Source organism: Leptidea sinapis, chromosome 44, assembly GCF_905404315.1.
Source record: "Leptidea sinapis chromosome 44, ilLepSina1.1, whole genome shotgun sequence".
In the NCBI taxonomy this organism is placed as follows: domain Eukaryota; kingdom Metazoa; phylum Arthropoda; class Insecta; order Lepidoptera; family Pieridae; genus Leptidea; species Leptidea sinapis.
Window position 1 is genome coordinate 5,328,111 of NC_066308.1, and position 17,572 is coordinate 5,345,682.

The 17,572-nt window shown below is 36.4% G+C and overlaps 1 protein-coding gene across 1 annotated transcript; it reads right to left on the reverse strand.

Annotated features, from left to right (window-relative positions):
• Window positions 1-1,226: 1,226 nt before the first annotated feature.
• Window positions 1,227-17,305, reverse strand: LOC126977257 (V-type proton ATPase subunit B). Its single transcript, XM_050826000.1, has 11 exons — window positions 17,137-17,305; window positions 15,941-16,059; window positions 14,013-14,142; window positions 12,397-12,528; window positions 11,596-11,720; window positions 9,433-9,663; window positions 8,233-8,335; window positions 6,093-6,247; window positions 4,408-4,545; window positions 2,934-3,062; window positions 1,227-2,089 (listed from the first exon to the last, which is right to left on the reverse strand). Exons 1-11 carry the CDS (start codon window positions 17,219-17,221, stop codon window positions 1,952-1,954), a joined length of 1,485 nt encoding a protein of 494 aa, XP_050681957.1. The 5' UTR covers window positions 17,222-17,305; the 3' UTR covers window positions 1,227-1,951.
• Window positions 17,306-17,572: the final 267 nt, after the last annotated feature.

Here is a 17,572-nt window from a genome sequence, read left to right on the forward strand (position 1 = left end):
TTTTTACTTATGCAGGTCCGCCTCTTATTACGTAGTATTTACATCCTCTTTGTCACAGGTGTCCCGGAACCGGACATATTCCATTTACAAGACATAATATTTTATATCGAATGTAGGTACAAGGACATATCAGGAAATTTTGTAAAGCCAAACTGCAGGGTAATTTAATCAACGAGTAAGCGAAATTAGTATTAGCCTAACTTCTTGTTAAGGCGGCGATACACTTGCCCGCTAAAAATGGGTAACAATCGAAGTGAATTAAACAAAATCAACGAGTCAGCTACTGGCATGCCCATAGCTGTCGCGTCTGTTCAGGGGTGCCAGTTTGGCAACACCCCGCGTCCCCTCCCTCAATGGGCATTCAAGCTAATCAAATGTTGTGCTTGCTACATGTATGCCAGTTAGCGTATACACATGATAGCTGACACATGCAAGGAGGCTAGTGTGCAAGCTACGGGCATGTGTATCGCCAGTTTTAGTTACACGGCGGCGGTGTCAACAGCTATAGTCCCGGTCATAAGCTATAAATTATGTAAGCAAATGTTCAGGGGTTTGCAACATTTGGATGAAAGAAAAAATACTATTTTTGTGATATATTTTATATGTAGAATGGTTTTAGATGAATATGTTGACTGCTAATTCATCTGCATGTATTTCATAATTTTACTCATTTATCAATTTCGTAATAAGTTAACAACTATAATACTTAATAACGCAATAATTAACAACAATAATTATTACGAATTGATACAAACAAAGAGCAAATAACAAACAACCTCAAGGGCATTTGAAACACGAAATGACCTAGCACGTCGCCGCGTCGTGACGTCTACTTCAAAATGGCGGACCAAATGTTTACATTGAAGGTGTCGGGCTCGTTCTGTACCATGAACATTGAGCAACAACGCCTTCTATCGTTAAAATATAACCCGAGTGATTTGAATTGGTCGTTACTTTCGTATTACCCGTATAGTAATTAAAGTCAATTGTATTTGGTTAACTGAAAATATTGTGGTTTTCAACTTGGTAGAAACGAGAAGTTATTGATGTACTTAATTTATAGCTTCTCGTCACGGGCCCTATACACGATCACTAACCGCTAATTATACATGACACCAATGTTTCCCCAGAGGTTAACCTGCCTATTACATAAACCACAATACTGTATTATGACGTAATTACATTAGCAACAGGTCACTGCTTGTTTTAGGTAATAAAAGAGCACATAACATCTATATCTTTATTTCAAACAACAATATCCTAGTTCACAATAAAATATCAATTGAAGTTCACGCTCGGAATGTAACCAACTGTTATATACAACATCTCATAAAGCATCACTAATTCCGAATTTATATCTGGTTTAAATATGACGCATAATTTGTGATTATATGCGGTCTAAATTAAATATTAACAACTTATTAATATATCTTACAGGGCGACTGCAACGCGGCTATTCAACAAAGCACCAAATTATAAATTTATCGACCTCGAAAAACAAATTAAAAAATCAGAAATTGATAAATAATTCATTGAATTATACCGATTAAATAACACAAAAACATCTATATTAATATATATATATATATATAGTAAGAAATATATATAGGTATAGTAAGAAACATGGTTGGTGGAGGAACTATTATAATAAATATGTCGCGGCGTTACGTAGTCGAAATAAGCGTAGAAGCAACCGATTGCGTCACTCCGCATTATGCGTATGTCATAATGACTAATTGCGGTAAGTCGTACATGCGGTTGACGCAATGAATTGCATTCATAAAATATGTATATATATATATATCTTAAATGATTTGCGTTTTGTCGCATTCTGCGGCATCACAATAAATTGCGTTGCGCCTTTTAGTGCGGAAATTGCAATTGATTGCGTTTTGTCGCATTATTATGGCAACGCAATGGATTGCGTTGCGTCGCATTGTGCTTGGGTCGCCTAGTGGCGTGAATCTCTGGGGTAGAACTCGGCCAGGACGGAGGCGGGGATACGTTTTAACATCTCTTTGGGGAAGATACGCAGCAGCTGCCAGCCGATGTCCAGGGATTCGAACACGGTACGGTTCTCGTAGTTGCTCTGCAATGTCATAAGCGCTAAGTTAGTTCCGTCGTTTGTTTCACTCACACAATGTATTGTGTATCAATTATTGGTGTCCAGTTTAATATATTATGAACTTAGAATCATATCTGTCGGAACGAGCAGATGCCCACTTCATTTTAGACAGCACAACCATAATAGGTATACAAGTCGTTGTCAACGCTTATTGTTCGAATGCTGGAGTGCCCCAAGGCTGTGTGCTAGCTCCTACACTGTTTCTTCTGCATATCAATGATATGATGGACGCCTCAAACATACATTGCTATGCAGAAGACAGCACTGGTGATGCCGTAAACAAGGGCCATGCAGGTCTCCCTCACAAAATCATCAACCAGTGCCGGAAGAAACTTGTGTCTTCTATCGAGTACTCTCTTGAGAAGGTCGCGGAATGGGGTAAATGGGTTTCAAGGACCTTTTTTTCCACATACAACCAAGCTGTGGAATAGGCTTCCTTTAGCAGAGTTTACAGGACGATACGACGTACCTACCTTAAAAATAATAGTGTGTACACCTAAAAGGCTGGTCACACTTCTGTGATTCCTCTGGTGTTGCAAGATAATGTGGGTGATGGTGATCACTTGACATCAGGGGACCGCGTACGCTATTTTGCGCTCCTCTTTCATATCCATAAGATTTTCCATTAATAATTTTGACCTTATATCGTATATAACACAGAGTCGAAACTGCCTTGCCAATGTCCAATCAAAGTTTGATGAGAATTTGAAACTTTATTTGTTTGGACAGTGTCTCCTTGCCAATATAAAGTCTACAGCTTGAAAGTAATTTAAAATTTTGTTAGAATCACATGGGTATATTTAATTACCTGTGAGATGAAGTTCTTCTCGAACTTAGTGAGGAACTCCAGGTAGAGGAGATCATCAGGGGTGAGCGCCTCTTCACCCACCACGGCCTTCATCGCTTGCACGTCCTTACCGATGGCGTAACAAGCGTACTGCGGACAAGAAACAATTAATTCAAGATTTTTTTAAGTCGAGAGTGACTAAGTTTTTTTAAATTTATTTAGTGGCACGGGATGCAATTCCACAGGCCATAACTTATTACTAAGATAATAAAGTTAAATTTTTCCTATAGCATTTACAATTAATTTGTACAGTGGCTTACATAACGATGAATTACACAAAATGTCAAAATCCAAAACCTTGTGTAGATGGATAACATGGTAAAAGCCACAGACAGGGTCTCTAGTATTCAGAGTGACGAGTCAAACACAATGTTATGATATATTTTGAACAGGAAGTGATATTGATACTAAATAATATGTATATCTGCAAAGTTTTTTATTGATTTCACCTAAATTTCACCAAGAGATTTTAAATTTCTTCGATTTGTAAAAAAATCGGAAAAATTTAAGCAAGCCTTTCATAATTCAAGCATAATTGAATTATGCAAGGCTTTTTAGGCATACTAATCGTTGTAAGTACATTTATCATAAGTATTTCTGCATTAAGTAATTGGACGTAATTCCAGAAAAACGTTCCATGCCACAATCATGTCGAAATTAAGTTAGAACACAAAACTGGTCACGTGATTCATATTAACGGCCTGACAAAAATTGGCAGCCCTACTGTCACTCTTTAAATGACATCATGACTAGTAGCCCACCCCACATGTATGGAATACACTAATATTTATTAAACTTTAAAAAAAAATCCTTAATATGTGATATTTGTGGTTTGGAACGTTTTTCAGGAACTACGTCCAATTTATATATAGGTTTAATGACTTTATGTCGATATCATCTTTAAAACTCTCACTCGTATCAGTTAATCATGTTGTTTATTTAACAAAATACAGCGAAAAGTCTTATTTTAAGGGAAAATCCTGACAGTAACAGAAGTAGTAATATGGGTCTTAATTAACAAAACGACATCAGTCGTATTACGACCAACCATCACACGGAATATCTACTTTTCTTGTAATAACAAAAGCAAGTATAAGAGTAATGCAGTGTTATCTATTTATTATAAAAAATACAATTACAAAATAGACTACTTTTTATAGTAAATCACAAAATGTATGTAAAAATCGATATCATTTATACGTCTAGATAGACTGTGCCAGCTGTGAAAAAATTGAGGTTATCAGTTAACCTCTATTTTAAGCAATGCGTGCACACTAACGTGTTAAACAAATCAGCTTGTCACGCACACTAAAGTAATTAACTTGGTCTGTTTTTATCGGTTAGCAGCAAGAGGCTCTATCTAGAGGTATAAATTATCTAAGTCCTATCTCAGCATGCCTCAAAGAGGAGCCATATTATGCATAGTTATATTCACCAGCTGGTTGGAGACGTCTGAGTGGTCCTTCCTTGTCATGCCCTCCCCGATGGCAGACTTCATGAGACGAGACAGAGACGGCAGCACGTTCACCGGCGGGTAGATCTGTCTGTTGTGCAGCTGACGGTCTACGTAGATCTATCCATGGAAAAAAGAAAACAAAATTATAAATTTATATTATTATTATTTATATTTTATTGAAGTGAAATTTCTTAAGCATCGTGGTGAATTGAAAGTCGATGAAACGAAAAAGCGAGACAGTAAAAAGAGACAGACACATAAATTATACAGTGTTTCTTACGTTACGTTGTACGTGTTTGTGAGCCCATGCGTAGTACAAATCTTGAGAAAAGGCATCACATTATGAAAATAAGGGACGAGAAGAGCATGACGTTCACTTGATGGTGTTGATACGCCATGCCCATTACAATGCAGTGCCACTCAGTATTCTTGAAATACCCAAAAATTCTGAGCGGCACTACAATTGCGCTCGACACCTTGAGACATACGATGTTGTGTCTCATTTGCCAGTAAATAGGCGCCGTTGTGGTACCCATAATCTAGCCGACATCCTGTGCAAAGAAGCCTCCCACTGGTGAAAATACGTTTGTAGAGATTTCTCATCATTTTTATAATAAAATTCTTCATCACTTTTGAAGGTTTCACTTCTACCACAAGAGAATTTCACACTCTATTTTTTTATTTATTGGGAAAACAAAACAGCTTTAAAAACTTAAATGATAGTTAAGACAATTACAAAGAACTTTCTAAGTACTAGAGTAGAAAAATTTAACTGAAAACGTGAGCATATAGTATTCGAAAATTACACTTTACATCTATTAAAACTTATAATGAAAATATCAGCTATTTATATCAGTCATCAACAGATGAGCAGGGATAGGCAGCAGATTACCTTACATTCAATAATATATACTATAATACGCTTTCACGTGGTAACTATTCAATTGATCATCGTGAAATTTTGCACACACGGTACAGATAAATTTTTAAAACAAACTATGCAATTTAATAACCCTATTTTAACACACATTATCAATCAACAACCCAAGTGTTATACGTATATTTGGCGACCTGTATAGCCGAGTGGTTAGCGATCCTACCTACTAAGCTAGAGGTCCCGGGTACGAATCCGGGTAGGCGCAAGCATTTATGTGATGAATATAGATGTTTATATTTATATGTATTTATGTATGTTTAAGTAAGTTATTGTATTATCATATATATAAAATTCTCGTGTCACAATGTTCGTTCCCGTACTCCTCCGAAACGGCTTGACCGATTCTCATGAAATTTTGTGAGCATATTGAGTAGGTCTGAGAATCGGCCAACATCTATTTTTCACCCCCCTAAATGTTAAGGGTGGTCCACACGACATTTTTTTTTAATTTTTTTTGACATTTTTTTTTAAATTTGTTTGATTATGAGTCAGCATTAAAAAATACATACAACTTCAAATTTTCACCCATCTACGATCAACAGTTACTTTTGTATCGCGATTTTAGTATCGGCAATATAACGTTTGCTGGGTCAGCTAGTAATATATAACGTTGTCTTGCAACCCATAACACAGGCTATATGCCTAATTTGGGGCAAGACAATTTGTGTAAAAGTGTATCAATATTTTATATTATTATATGCTCGACATCTAGTTCTCTGATACATACCTGTCCCTCGGTAATGTACCCCGTAAGATCGGGAATGGGATGGGTGATGTCATCGTTGGGCATCGTCAGGATTGGGATCTGGGTGATGGATCCGTTCCTGCCCTCCACACGACCCGCGCGCTCGTAGATGGTGGCCAGATCAGTGTACATGTAACCTGTCACAAGATACATGAAACATTACATCGAACAACCGACACTCGATTTAACTTAAGCTGCGTACAGACTGGTGAAACGTTACATAAAATGTATCTTTTTTTTATATGAAAATAAAGGACGAGACGAGCAGCTGATGCAGCTGATGGTAATTCACACGCCCTGCCCATTACAATACAATGTCATAAGAGACATGAGATGTTATGTCTCGCTTGCCCAGTAATTTCACTAGCTACGGCGCCTTTCAGACCGAAACACAGTAATAGGCGCCGTTGTGGTACCCATAATCTAGCCGGCGTCCTGTGCAAAGGAGCCTCCCACTGGTATCTTTTCACCTTTCATTTCATGTTAGCTGCAACCGTGGACGGATAGCGTGCTCATACCGCGCATTCACTACGAACCTCCCACGTACGTCTGTTTCGGCCATTCAGCCGCGAACGCTTTTGTTCATTCGAAAAACCGACCAATCACAGTTCGCTCTGCGCTCGGCTTGTAATGCTATTAGCGTGCGCGTGAAATGCACATTTCGAACGCACAAGATGTCCAAACTATGAGAAATTGTTACAAAAATACCTTTCAAATGTGTCGGCGAATTTATATTTATTATAGTTTCACCAATCTGTACACATCATTATTCTAGTTTGTGATCAGTGATATATAACCTTGTTCAAGTGTGTATGTAGGGTGAGCGGAGCTAGTATAAGATCCATTAAATGGTAAACAAACGAAAAGCAGCTCGAATTGTCGGGAACCCAGTGCTCTGTGAACGGCTGGATCACTTGTCGTTGCGTACAGACGTCGCTTCATTGTGTGTATTTTACCGCATTTATCACGGGGAGCGTTCCGAAGAGCTGTTTCATCTGATTCCTGCCGCCGAATCCCACGCTCGCACGACACGCCACAAATTAGGATATCATCCCCACCATCTGGATGTGGGGCGGTCCTCCACAATGTGGTTTTCAAGGAGCTTTCTTCCACGTACTACAAAGCTGTGGAATGAGCTCCTTGTACGGTGTTTCCGGGACGATACGACATGGGTACCTTCAAAAAAAGCGCATACACCTTCCTTAAAGGCCGGCAACGCTCCTGTGATTCCTCTGGTGTTGCAAGAATGTGTGGGCGGCGGTGATCACTTAACACCAGGTTACGCTCGTTTGTCCGTCTTTTCCATAAAAAAAAATGTTGGTAAATTTTTAGTTCAACCTGTTATAAGTAAAAAACTGTAAAATAATAATTATGTAGATATGTATGTTAATTTAATTTAGAGTAAACTTTTAATGTATCACAATATGTGATTAAATTTCATAAACATCAAAATTTTTGTCTATAATGTACTTATTTCCTTCTATCTTATGAATGTTATTTCACACCACCTATAATTGAAGTAGCACTCAACTTGTATTTTTGTCTATATTAGTGTATATGTATAATGACAGTACAATATAGTATATTTGATTAAAAGGAACGCAAAAAAAATAATGCTGGGAGCGTTTCTTGCGCCACTTCCTCTCTCCCAGAGCGCCATTGTTCCGAAGTGGTAGTAGTATCTAGTATATTAGAAATGGCATCAAAAAGAACTCTAACGTCCATTCACAATATTCAGTCTATCTCTTACTCGAGATAAAAATCATAACTATCGTTGACTTTTCTGTCCCAATAAACTTATCGACTTACTTAACTCAACTTATCCGTTCACGCTGTCTGTCAATGGGACGACGTATAGCTTACCAGCGATAGAAGTTTGTATGAAAATTGCAATTCACGCGTCGCAATATAAGGCGATAGGAATGACTTATCGGGTATATTGGGACAGCTTCAGATTATTGACAGCTAATTACTGACAGTAGAAGGTGGTAATTTATCTCTATCTGTAGATAGTATATTGGGAACGGCCGTTAATGTAGAATTTTCTTTATGTTGTGCTATTAAACACTCTATTTCTCTCTGATTAAGAAATAATTGGTTTATATTTGCACGTAGTCGTTACCTGGGAAACCACGTCTTCCGGGCACCTCCTCACGAGCGGCGGACACCTCACGCAGAGCCTCGGCGTACGAAGACATGTCGGTTAAGATGACCAACACGTGTTTCTATTTAAAAACACATTAATTTAGTTTTTTTTTTTAAATAAGGGACGAGACGCGCAGGACGTTCAGCTGATGGTTATTGATACGCCCTGCCCATTACAATGCAGTGCCGCTCAGGATTCTTGAAAAACCTCAAAAATTCACCTTGAGACATAAGATGTTAAGTCTTATTTGCCCAGTAATTTCACTAGCTACGGGGCCCTTCACACCGAATCACAATATTTCTTACACATCACAGCTTCATGGCAGAAAAAGGCGCCGTTGTCAGACCCATTATCTAGCTTGCACCCTCAAAGAAGCATCCCATTGATAAATGACCTTAATCGCTTATCACGACACCCTTGGGTCTGGGACATCCATCCAATCTACGATATATTTATACAATTAATTATTTATTACTTTTAATGAAATATTTGGTATTTATAACGCTTTTAACTAACACAATTCATATATTGGATGCATCGCCTTACAAACTAATTTGTTTTGTACAAACTTGTAAAATACTCTATTTCAATTGAATAGAGTGGCCGTTGAGTTTCTTGTATGTTCTTCTCACGAGATCTTTTACGAACATATGGTAGATTTAATAATTTAAAAGAAATATTTAAAGTGACTAATCAAAAGCGCTTAGTTGAAACCTAATTGAATAAAGTTTAGTTGAGGATCTTTGAATATACCTCACACTTTTAAATTAAACACTTAATAAAGAATTTAAACGCTGCTCTCTGACGGTCTTAAATTATCTAACACCTGGGATCCAATAATCTCTAAATTAAAAAGATTAGGACACTGTCAGTAATTTTTGCCATAAACCATGTGTCTACAGCAAATACCACCTCCGAGGCAATAAATGGCGCTAAACTTCCAAATGACATCTACCTGTGACAAATACTATTTTGACTCAATTCATCTGCAATTCCCCTGAAAAAGAGATCTGGAAAGGTCTTGAAACGTCGGGTTAAGTAAAATAATAATAATAAAGTAACTTACACACAAAAATCTAATGTAAAAAGAAAATTACAATAACACGCGTTTTAATCGTATAAAAAGTGTTTTATTTAAATGTGTAACGCGCGCGCTAATCAAAGAAAATGATTTACCTCACACTGGTAAGCCAAGAACTCGGCAGCGGTGAGCGCCAGACGAGGTGTGATGATCCTCTCGATGGTGGGATCGTTGGCCAGGTTCAAGAACAGGCACACGTTCTCCATGGAGCCGTTCTCCTCGAAGTCCTGCTTGAAGAACCGGGCCGTCTCCATGTTGACACCCATGGCGGCGAACACGATGGCGAAGTTGTCCTCGTGGTCATCCAGAACTGATTTGCCGGGGACCTGGGTTATTGGTAAAAGTTACTATAACATGTTTGATTTTCTTAATGATACCACAGACTGGAAAGGACTGGAGCGGACGCTCTCAGGCTATTAATTATAAATTGTATTGCACTATACATATATTGAAAGTAAATTAAGGAAAAATAAAAATAAGCCCACTGAGTTTCTTGCACCCCTTCTTCTCAGGTGTGAGGCATGCTATTTCCAATGGGTGTAGTTGTTTGACATACAATAAGTTATTTTAAATTCTATCTTGAATAAAAATATTTGAATTTGAATTGACAATGCTCTTGTAATTTACCTAACCTAACTCCAATGCAGTGACCCATAAAAATATTAAACAAAAACTAAAGGAATATTTCCTAGGTAATCTTTGATCGCATTTGTAATTAATAAGGTGGTCATGGGATGCCTGGGAAATGTTTGAAATATCTGTTTTTTGGTTGCTTCGTGTTGAAATAAATATTGGTAAGGTACATATTATCTGTAGTTGATTTCTTGTAGGTATTAGTATGTAATTAATGTACTTGTAGCCAATAGTTACTTTCTATAGATATTAATAATTGTATGTAGGTATAGAACTTAATGTTAAGATTATATTTATTTTGTAAAAAAAATGAAATAAGGCGTAAACTAAGATAATGCATTGAGGTCAAACCTCTGTGGTTTTTACAATGTATCTAATTTGTTCACATTTTGTAAAATATGTATTTTGATAAATAAAAAAAAAAACTAATATTATAAATACGAATATAAGTTTGTTTGTTTTTAAGCCATAACCAAGACCATACTCTGTGTATCGTGAGAGACAAGACCCTATCGGCTTTACGTAACTCATTCTCCATTCCTCTATATATTGTTGTTGAACCAGCAATATATGACTGAGACGCAAACTTTAAACGCATTTTTTTGTAATTCAATTAAGTATTGAGCCTTTGAGGAGCGAATTTCAACTCATTCTCTACTGCAGTGTTTGCGGTATTGTTTACCAAGGCTTTGCTGCGCACATGAGACCTCCTGACCTATACCACTATTAATCTTAACAATATTCAGGATTTAAGTACAGTTTTTTTTTTTATGAAACTAAGGGACGAGACGAGCAGGACGTTCATTTGATGATTGTAATAGATGCGCCCTGCCCATAACAATGCAGTGCCGCACAGGATTCTCGAAAAACCCCAAAAATTATATGCGGCACTACAACTGCGCTCGTCACCTTGAGACATAAGATGTTAAGTCTCATTTGCCCAGTAATTTCACTAGCTACGGCGCCCTTCAGACCGAAACACAGTAATGCTTACACATTACTGCTTCACGGCAGAAATAGGCGCCGTTTGGTACCCATAATCTAGCCGGCATCCTGTGCAAAGGTAATTATTTATTTAGTACATTTATTTACGACACAACACATAACATAATATATACATAGTAAAGTTAACAAAATTTGGAACTGAAATTAGTATCAGCCTAATTTTAACACTGATTTTCAGTAGGTCTATTAACTACCAAGTCGACCTGTTGACAGCAGTCATAGACAACACGGTTCCTTTTGTAATGGGTCTTAAAAGTGACCATCTTAAAAATAGTAGAAAAAAAGAAGAAATAAAAAAAAATTACAGTTTTAAAAGATTTTTTTATCTTATTAAATAGAACATATTTTCAATTGACAGCACTGCATACACAGTGTAATGTTCATCGTTTGCGAAACAACTAATCTTTACTATGTAGCACTACACCCGGACACGTCCACACGCAACCAATAGCCGATTAGAACTGGCCTAACGCTGTACTGTGCATTCATTATATAGCACTCAACGTCACACAGTTAATGTCACTGTCGATGTCGTGACAATGATAGTTAACACATACTCTGTTTAGACTAGATGTCAGTACACTACACACAGGATCAGCTTGACAACCGAGTGTACGTACCTTGACAAGACCGGCCTGTCTACAGATCTGGGCGGCAATTTCGTTGTGAGGCAGACCTGCTGCTGAGAAGATCGGGATCTTCTGGCCACGAGCGATGGAGTTCATCACATCGATGGCGGAGATACCTGGCGGATGAGTAGGGATAATGTGAAACAACAAAAACACCAATGCTTATTTTTGCTTTTTATAAAAAAAGGCCATTTTCATTTTCTCAAAATTGATTCCTTTAGAAACAAATGGCGCTCTGAGAGAGAAGAAGCGGCACAAGAAACTCTCACAGCATTCTTTTTTTGCGCTCTTTTTAATCAAATATACTATATTGTACTGTCACTGCTACTGCTATAAAATAATCATAATCTAGTCCTAGGCTGTCGCATCACTTAGATATTCAGCTGTGGAGTAGTAGGATTTACGACAGCCTTTTCTCAATAAAACATTTTTTTTTATAGATAATGCCTGAACCGTGGCTGGGACTTTATTATAAAAGTGTATACAATTACCCTTAAAGCTAGTAAGTATTATCTTACTTTTATTTAAATATCAAAAAACACATCAATTAAATGTGCCAATTGAGACCGAAACACAATAATGCTTAAACATTATAATATTTCACGGCAGAACTAGGCGCCGTTGTAGCCATTATCTCGCTGGCATCCTGTGCAAAGGAGCCTCCCACAGATATTCACTTCGCCAAATGAAATTACTGTATACAAATGCTTTTTTTGTTAATAAAACTTTAGAATTTGAGAAGTTCCCTCTACTACTGATACCTGATAGTTATTCATCATCAATCATACATACCGGTCTGAATCATTTCCTCCGGGTAGATACGTGACCATGGGTTGATGGGCTGACCCTGGATGTCCAAAAAGGCCTCGGCCAGGATCGGGGGACCTTTGTCAATTGGCTTTCCAGATCCGTTGAATACGCGGCCTGTTGTAAGCATTATTGTATATAAAAATATTTTATAATTGAATAGTTATTTCAATCAGGTCACCCATTTAATTTTTAAGCTATTGCATAGCTTCTATCGCGGGCCTTGAGCGTGGAGACCGAATCCAGAAATTCCGTAACGAAAAATAACCTAATACTTACTTACTAGATGTATATAGATATTTAGGCACGGTCATTACAGTTGCCGTAGAACAGCGGTTATCACGTATGCTTTTTGTGCAGAAGGTCCCAAGTTCGAGCCTGGGGTACATCTTAAATTTTTTTTATCACGTTTTTTTTTATTTTTATTATTTATGACAAGCATTTTTATTTAGTTTCACCTGTCCCGTTGTCTGTCTGTAATCAAATCTTGCAAGTTAAATTTTACTCACTTCCCGTTTGCTTTTTTTAAAATTAATTTGATCAAACAAAAATACTGCATAAATAAAATAAATAAATAATTATAATTGCATAAGTAGATAAAAGATGCTATGCAATAGCTTTACCGCGGCAGTCCGCGAGTGCCACACGTCTTTTTTTTTTGCAAAAGTGTATCCTTCCGTAATCGACAAGTGCCCCCGCTCCGCGGTATGCCATAAATCGGCGCCCGCGCAGCGGCCTGTGAATGCGTATTATTTTACTTGTATTAATAGATTGCTTAGAATTAGTACGATATGAGCGAATGTATAAGAAAGCTTTAGAAACAAGCTATAAGACCATGCAAAATAAACTATCTTATAAACAAAATGAGGTTCACAACTTGGTCATGGCGTAGTGTGCCATACCTAAGGCACTTACGATTTTCGTGTTTATGAAAAATCTAGTGCCTAAGGGCACTTCCCGATTTTGGAAGGCTATTTAACCACTAAGATAGAACGTCAGTAATACGACGCCACAGTGTTTGTTCTACATACTTCGTTGGAAATGTATTGTTTAAATGCAAATTGACTCATTTGTGTTGTGAATATATACAAGAATTGGTGGATAATTACCAATTCTTAATTATAGTTGCTACCTACGAATTTTATACAAATTAAATTTGAAAACAAAATTTTTGAAAGAGGCGAGACTCAAACCCGCGACCTCTCGTGTTTCGTGCGAGCGCTCTTCCACCGAGCCAACCGTTCGAGCAACGTATCGGAACGTGCTGGAAGACAAGGTGTTGGTAGGCCCTCATAAGATGGACCGACGATCTGGCCAAGATCGCCGGGATATGTTGGACGAGGGCAGCGCAGGACCGGTCGGGAGGCCTTTGTCCAGCAGTAGACGTCTTCCAGCTGATGGTGATGATGAGTAAGAAATAACAATTTACAGCTAAACAACGAAAAATAATACTAATTATTATTATGTTTAAAAAAACTAACAGCCTAGTTAGTTGTTTGCTCATTTGAGAAAGTCCTTTGTACAACTTAGAAATTGTCTTGTTGGTTGAAATGTATAATATTTATTTCAAAGAATGCTTTAATAATACTGTAATAACATACCCAACATGTCTTCAGATACGGGAGTACGCAGAATGTCGCCGGTAAACTCGCAGAGAGTGTTCTTGGCATCAATACCCGATGTACCCTCAAACACTTGTACAACGGCCTTGGAGCCGCTGACCTCCAGCACCTAAGAAAAAGGCATACTATGTTATGATTTAAGGTCCTTGTAGAAAAAATTGTAATATAATAAAAAAATTGCATAAACATATTTAAATACTTTTCTTTTAAACAATGTGTTTTTTTTTTAAAGTTATACAAATTAAATTTGTAAGCAAAATTTGAGAATGATGCGGAACTCAAATTCAAACGGTTGGCTCTGTTGGTAAGAGCACTAGGAAGGAAGGAGAGAAGGAGAAGGAGAGGTTGTGGGGTTGAGCCCTACATCGTTCATAAATCTTGTATCTTTTATCCAAATAGAATAACAAACACAGCTATGTATACTTAGGTCAGTCGGACAGTAGTTTGGTCCAACTTAAGAGATAGTTTTTACTGTGACAGTAAGTTTTATTTTTATGAACATTTGTGCTGTGATATTATTCGAAATTACAGGAACGGGAAACAAAATAATTGAAATGATAAATCTTTTCCTTTATCAAAATAAAATTTATATCTTTATATATGTATTTTTTTTTAATTTTATTTTAAGATATGTCTAAGTCTGGATACTAAATTTTGTATCATTGGAAATGTTATTTTAGGTATGTACCTAATCACAATATAAACATTCATGTTTCAGTATGAAACAGGCAAACACACACATAATACAGCCAGACCTTAAGGCACGGACTGACTAGGATTGTAAACCCTACAACCAACCCTACAATATTTGTGTTGATCATGTGGCTAAGCTAAGCGAATGTGCATTTATTTTACTGATTTTCTTTTGTTTATTCAAAATTTACATAATAAATTGAAAAATTGTTCTGTATAAGTTTTAGAAAAGTACTAATTCTATTCAATTCTTTAAAAAAAGAATATTGTTATCGCTTAAAATTCAGAGATTTTTGACTCCAAAGTTTATTTTTGGGAAGCAACTTCCAAACTTTTTATTAGATATTTCAAATTATATATAAATATTCTATTCGGTTAAAAATTATCATTAAATCCTTCTTTGTGCACAGTATTTTTTGCGTCCGAATATTTTCATTGTGTTATGTTGTAATTGACTCCATAAGAAACCAATTTTTGTTGATATTGAGGTATGACCGCACCTTAATATGGTTCTGGTTCTTTTAGTTGAGTTATCGTTATTTTGTTATGAACAGGCAAAACTACAAATAAGAGGTATCATGTCATAACTTCAGTAAAACTTTTACTCCTATCCCTGAAGACAAAATAATTCATACACTAGAGCATTATGGCTTCAGTTTTCCAACACAGGTTTGGTGCTCTAATGGAATTTGTTAATTAAAGACTCAGGGTTAGTTTACTTACTCCAGGGGTGCTCAAACGGTCGATTGGGATCGACAGATTGATCGCGAGTGCTTTCTGAGTCGATCTCGAGAAAAAAATCCGGTATAATAAACTAAAATCGGTAATTACGTACCATCTTATGAAATATATGCTCAGGACATGCAATGTCACGCTTCAACATCCAAAGTCACTATTTAGTTAAGCTTAGAACTTTGGAACGAGTTTGTTTTGTAAGAACCAATAAACTCGCAATTTTGAATAATAATTATGAGTTTTTTCATTGAAATTTAAGAGCAGACACTACACTTACCTTGACCAAAAAAATGCATATTTTGCGCAAAACTAATATCTATGTCATCGTGACACTCTACCTAGACGACAATCCTTCATCACACATACTTGAAGCATCTCAGAGCCGATCGATCGTAGTCTAACAATTTTGAGGTAGATCGCCAGCAGTTCAAGCTTGAGCACCGCTGACTCCCTTTGCCCTTAAACTAAAATGTACTAACCTGTCCCGATCGTAGGGTGCCATCAGCAAGCCTCAGTTGTACAATTTCTGAGAACTTGGGGAACTTCACCTCATCGAGGATTACTAGTGGCCCATTCACACCCGACACTGTCTTGTATGCTAAAAACAAGAAGATTATTTAAATTCATTGTTATAATTATCAATATACAACCATGATCATTTTTAACTGGATCACAATGTAAGTATGTATTATGATGCCAAAGTGCTGTATGCTATTTCATAATATAGAAGTGTATTTTGATGGCTAAAAGTGATATGATGATGACACTTTAGAATAATCTTTTAAATAGAAAATGACACAAACCAAACCATGAGTGTAACCATCGTAACCCTAAGGAAGAACAAAAGTTTTCTTATAAAAGGCCCTCAATCACACTACACTTAGATTGTATTACATCTAAAAATTTTACTTTTTCTACACAGGTCATACACAAATTATTATGTGGGCCAGATTAGGCATTTTATCTATATTCATATCTAAAATCAGCTGACTTTTATAGAAGCTGTTATAATAAAAAATGTACTAGTAACCATTAATTCATTACCATGGCCAAATTGGAGAGGAATCGTTTAAAAAAACTACATTACATAAATATGTAAAGTAAATTTATTTCTTCATATGAGTAAAAAAGATTTTTTTCTGTTTCTCTCCACCCCTAACCAAGTGTCAAAATCAGCTGATTAAACTTTATTGAGTGGGGAAAATATATCAAGTTTAAAGCACAGTGATGTCAAAACTCAAACCATCACATGACATTCTCAATATTAGGAAGAACAATTTATATTAAAGTTTCAGACCCCCATACATAGGTGAAGAATAATTTACAAAACATATTGAAATAGATAGAACGATTTTACGTATACGATATCCTACATAAGCTATTTCAATCAGAAAATATGTGTTTATATACTATTATGGGCCTCGAGAATACCTTTATGATGGTATAAAACAAGTATACATATAGTTATGTCTTTTATTATAATTAGATTTGAATAATCTAAATCTTATTATTACTAATTTGATTCAAAATTTCAGTCAACACTGTTCATTATGAAGGGAACAATCAATTAATTACAATTGTTTCACCCTGGAATGGTACGGGGACAATCTTATGAAACAAAATCAATAACTTGACATCATACTAAGACACCCTAAAATTAAAATTTGCTACTTACTCAGACGAGGTTGGGAGATGAAGTCTCTGGATACAACAAGGGCATGCTCCTTATTCATCTGAGACTGTGACATAGTTTTTGCCATGATTTCTGTTACTAATGGCAGGCCACTCAATAATCCACTAAATATTGCGCTGCCTCCTCGCCCGAAAACTGACGAATGGACAAATTGTCTATGCCACTTCACGTGCCGTCACGTGATCTATATCACAAGGCAAACATTGCCATTGAATAAAATTTTAGTGTGTAAAGATCGAAAATATGTAGCTTACAAAGTTTAAGCCAGATTGAAATTTGAGTTGAAGTTGGCGTGTGGCATACAACAAACTATAAAGTTATATTAATTTATAATAATTATTTTATTAATTTTATGAAACTTATTTATTTAACGACACAATGAACCTACCTTCAACGGAAGTTGTTTTGAATACTTATA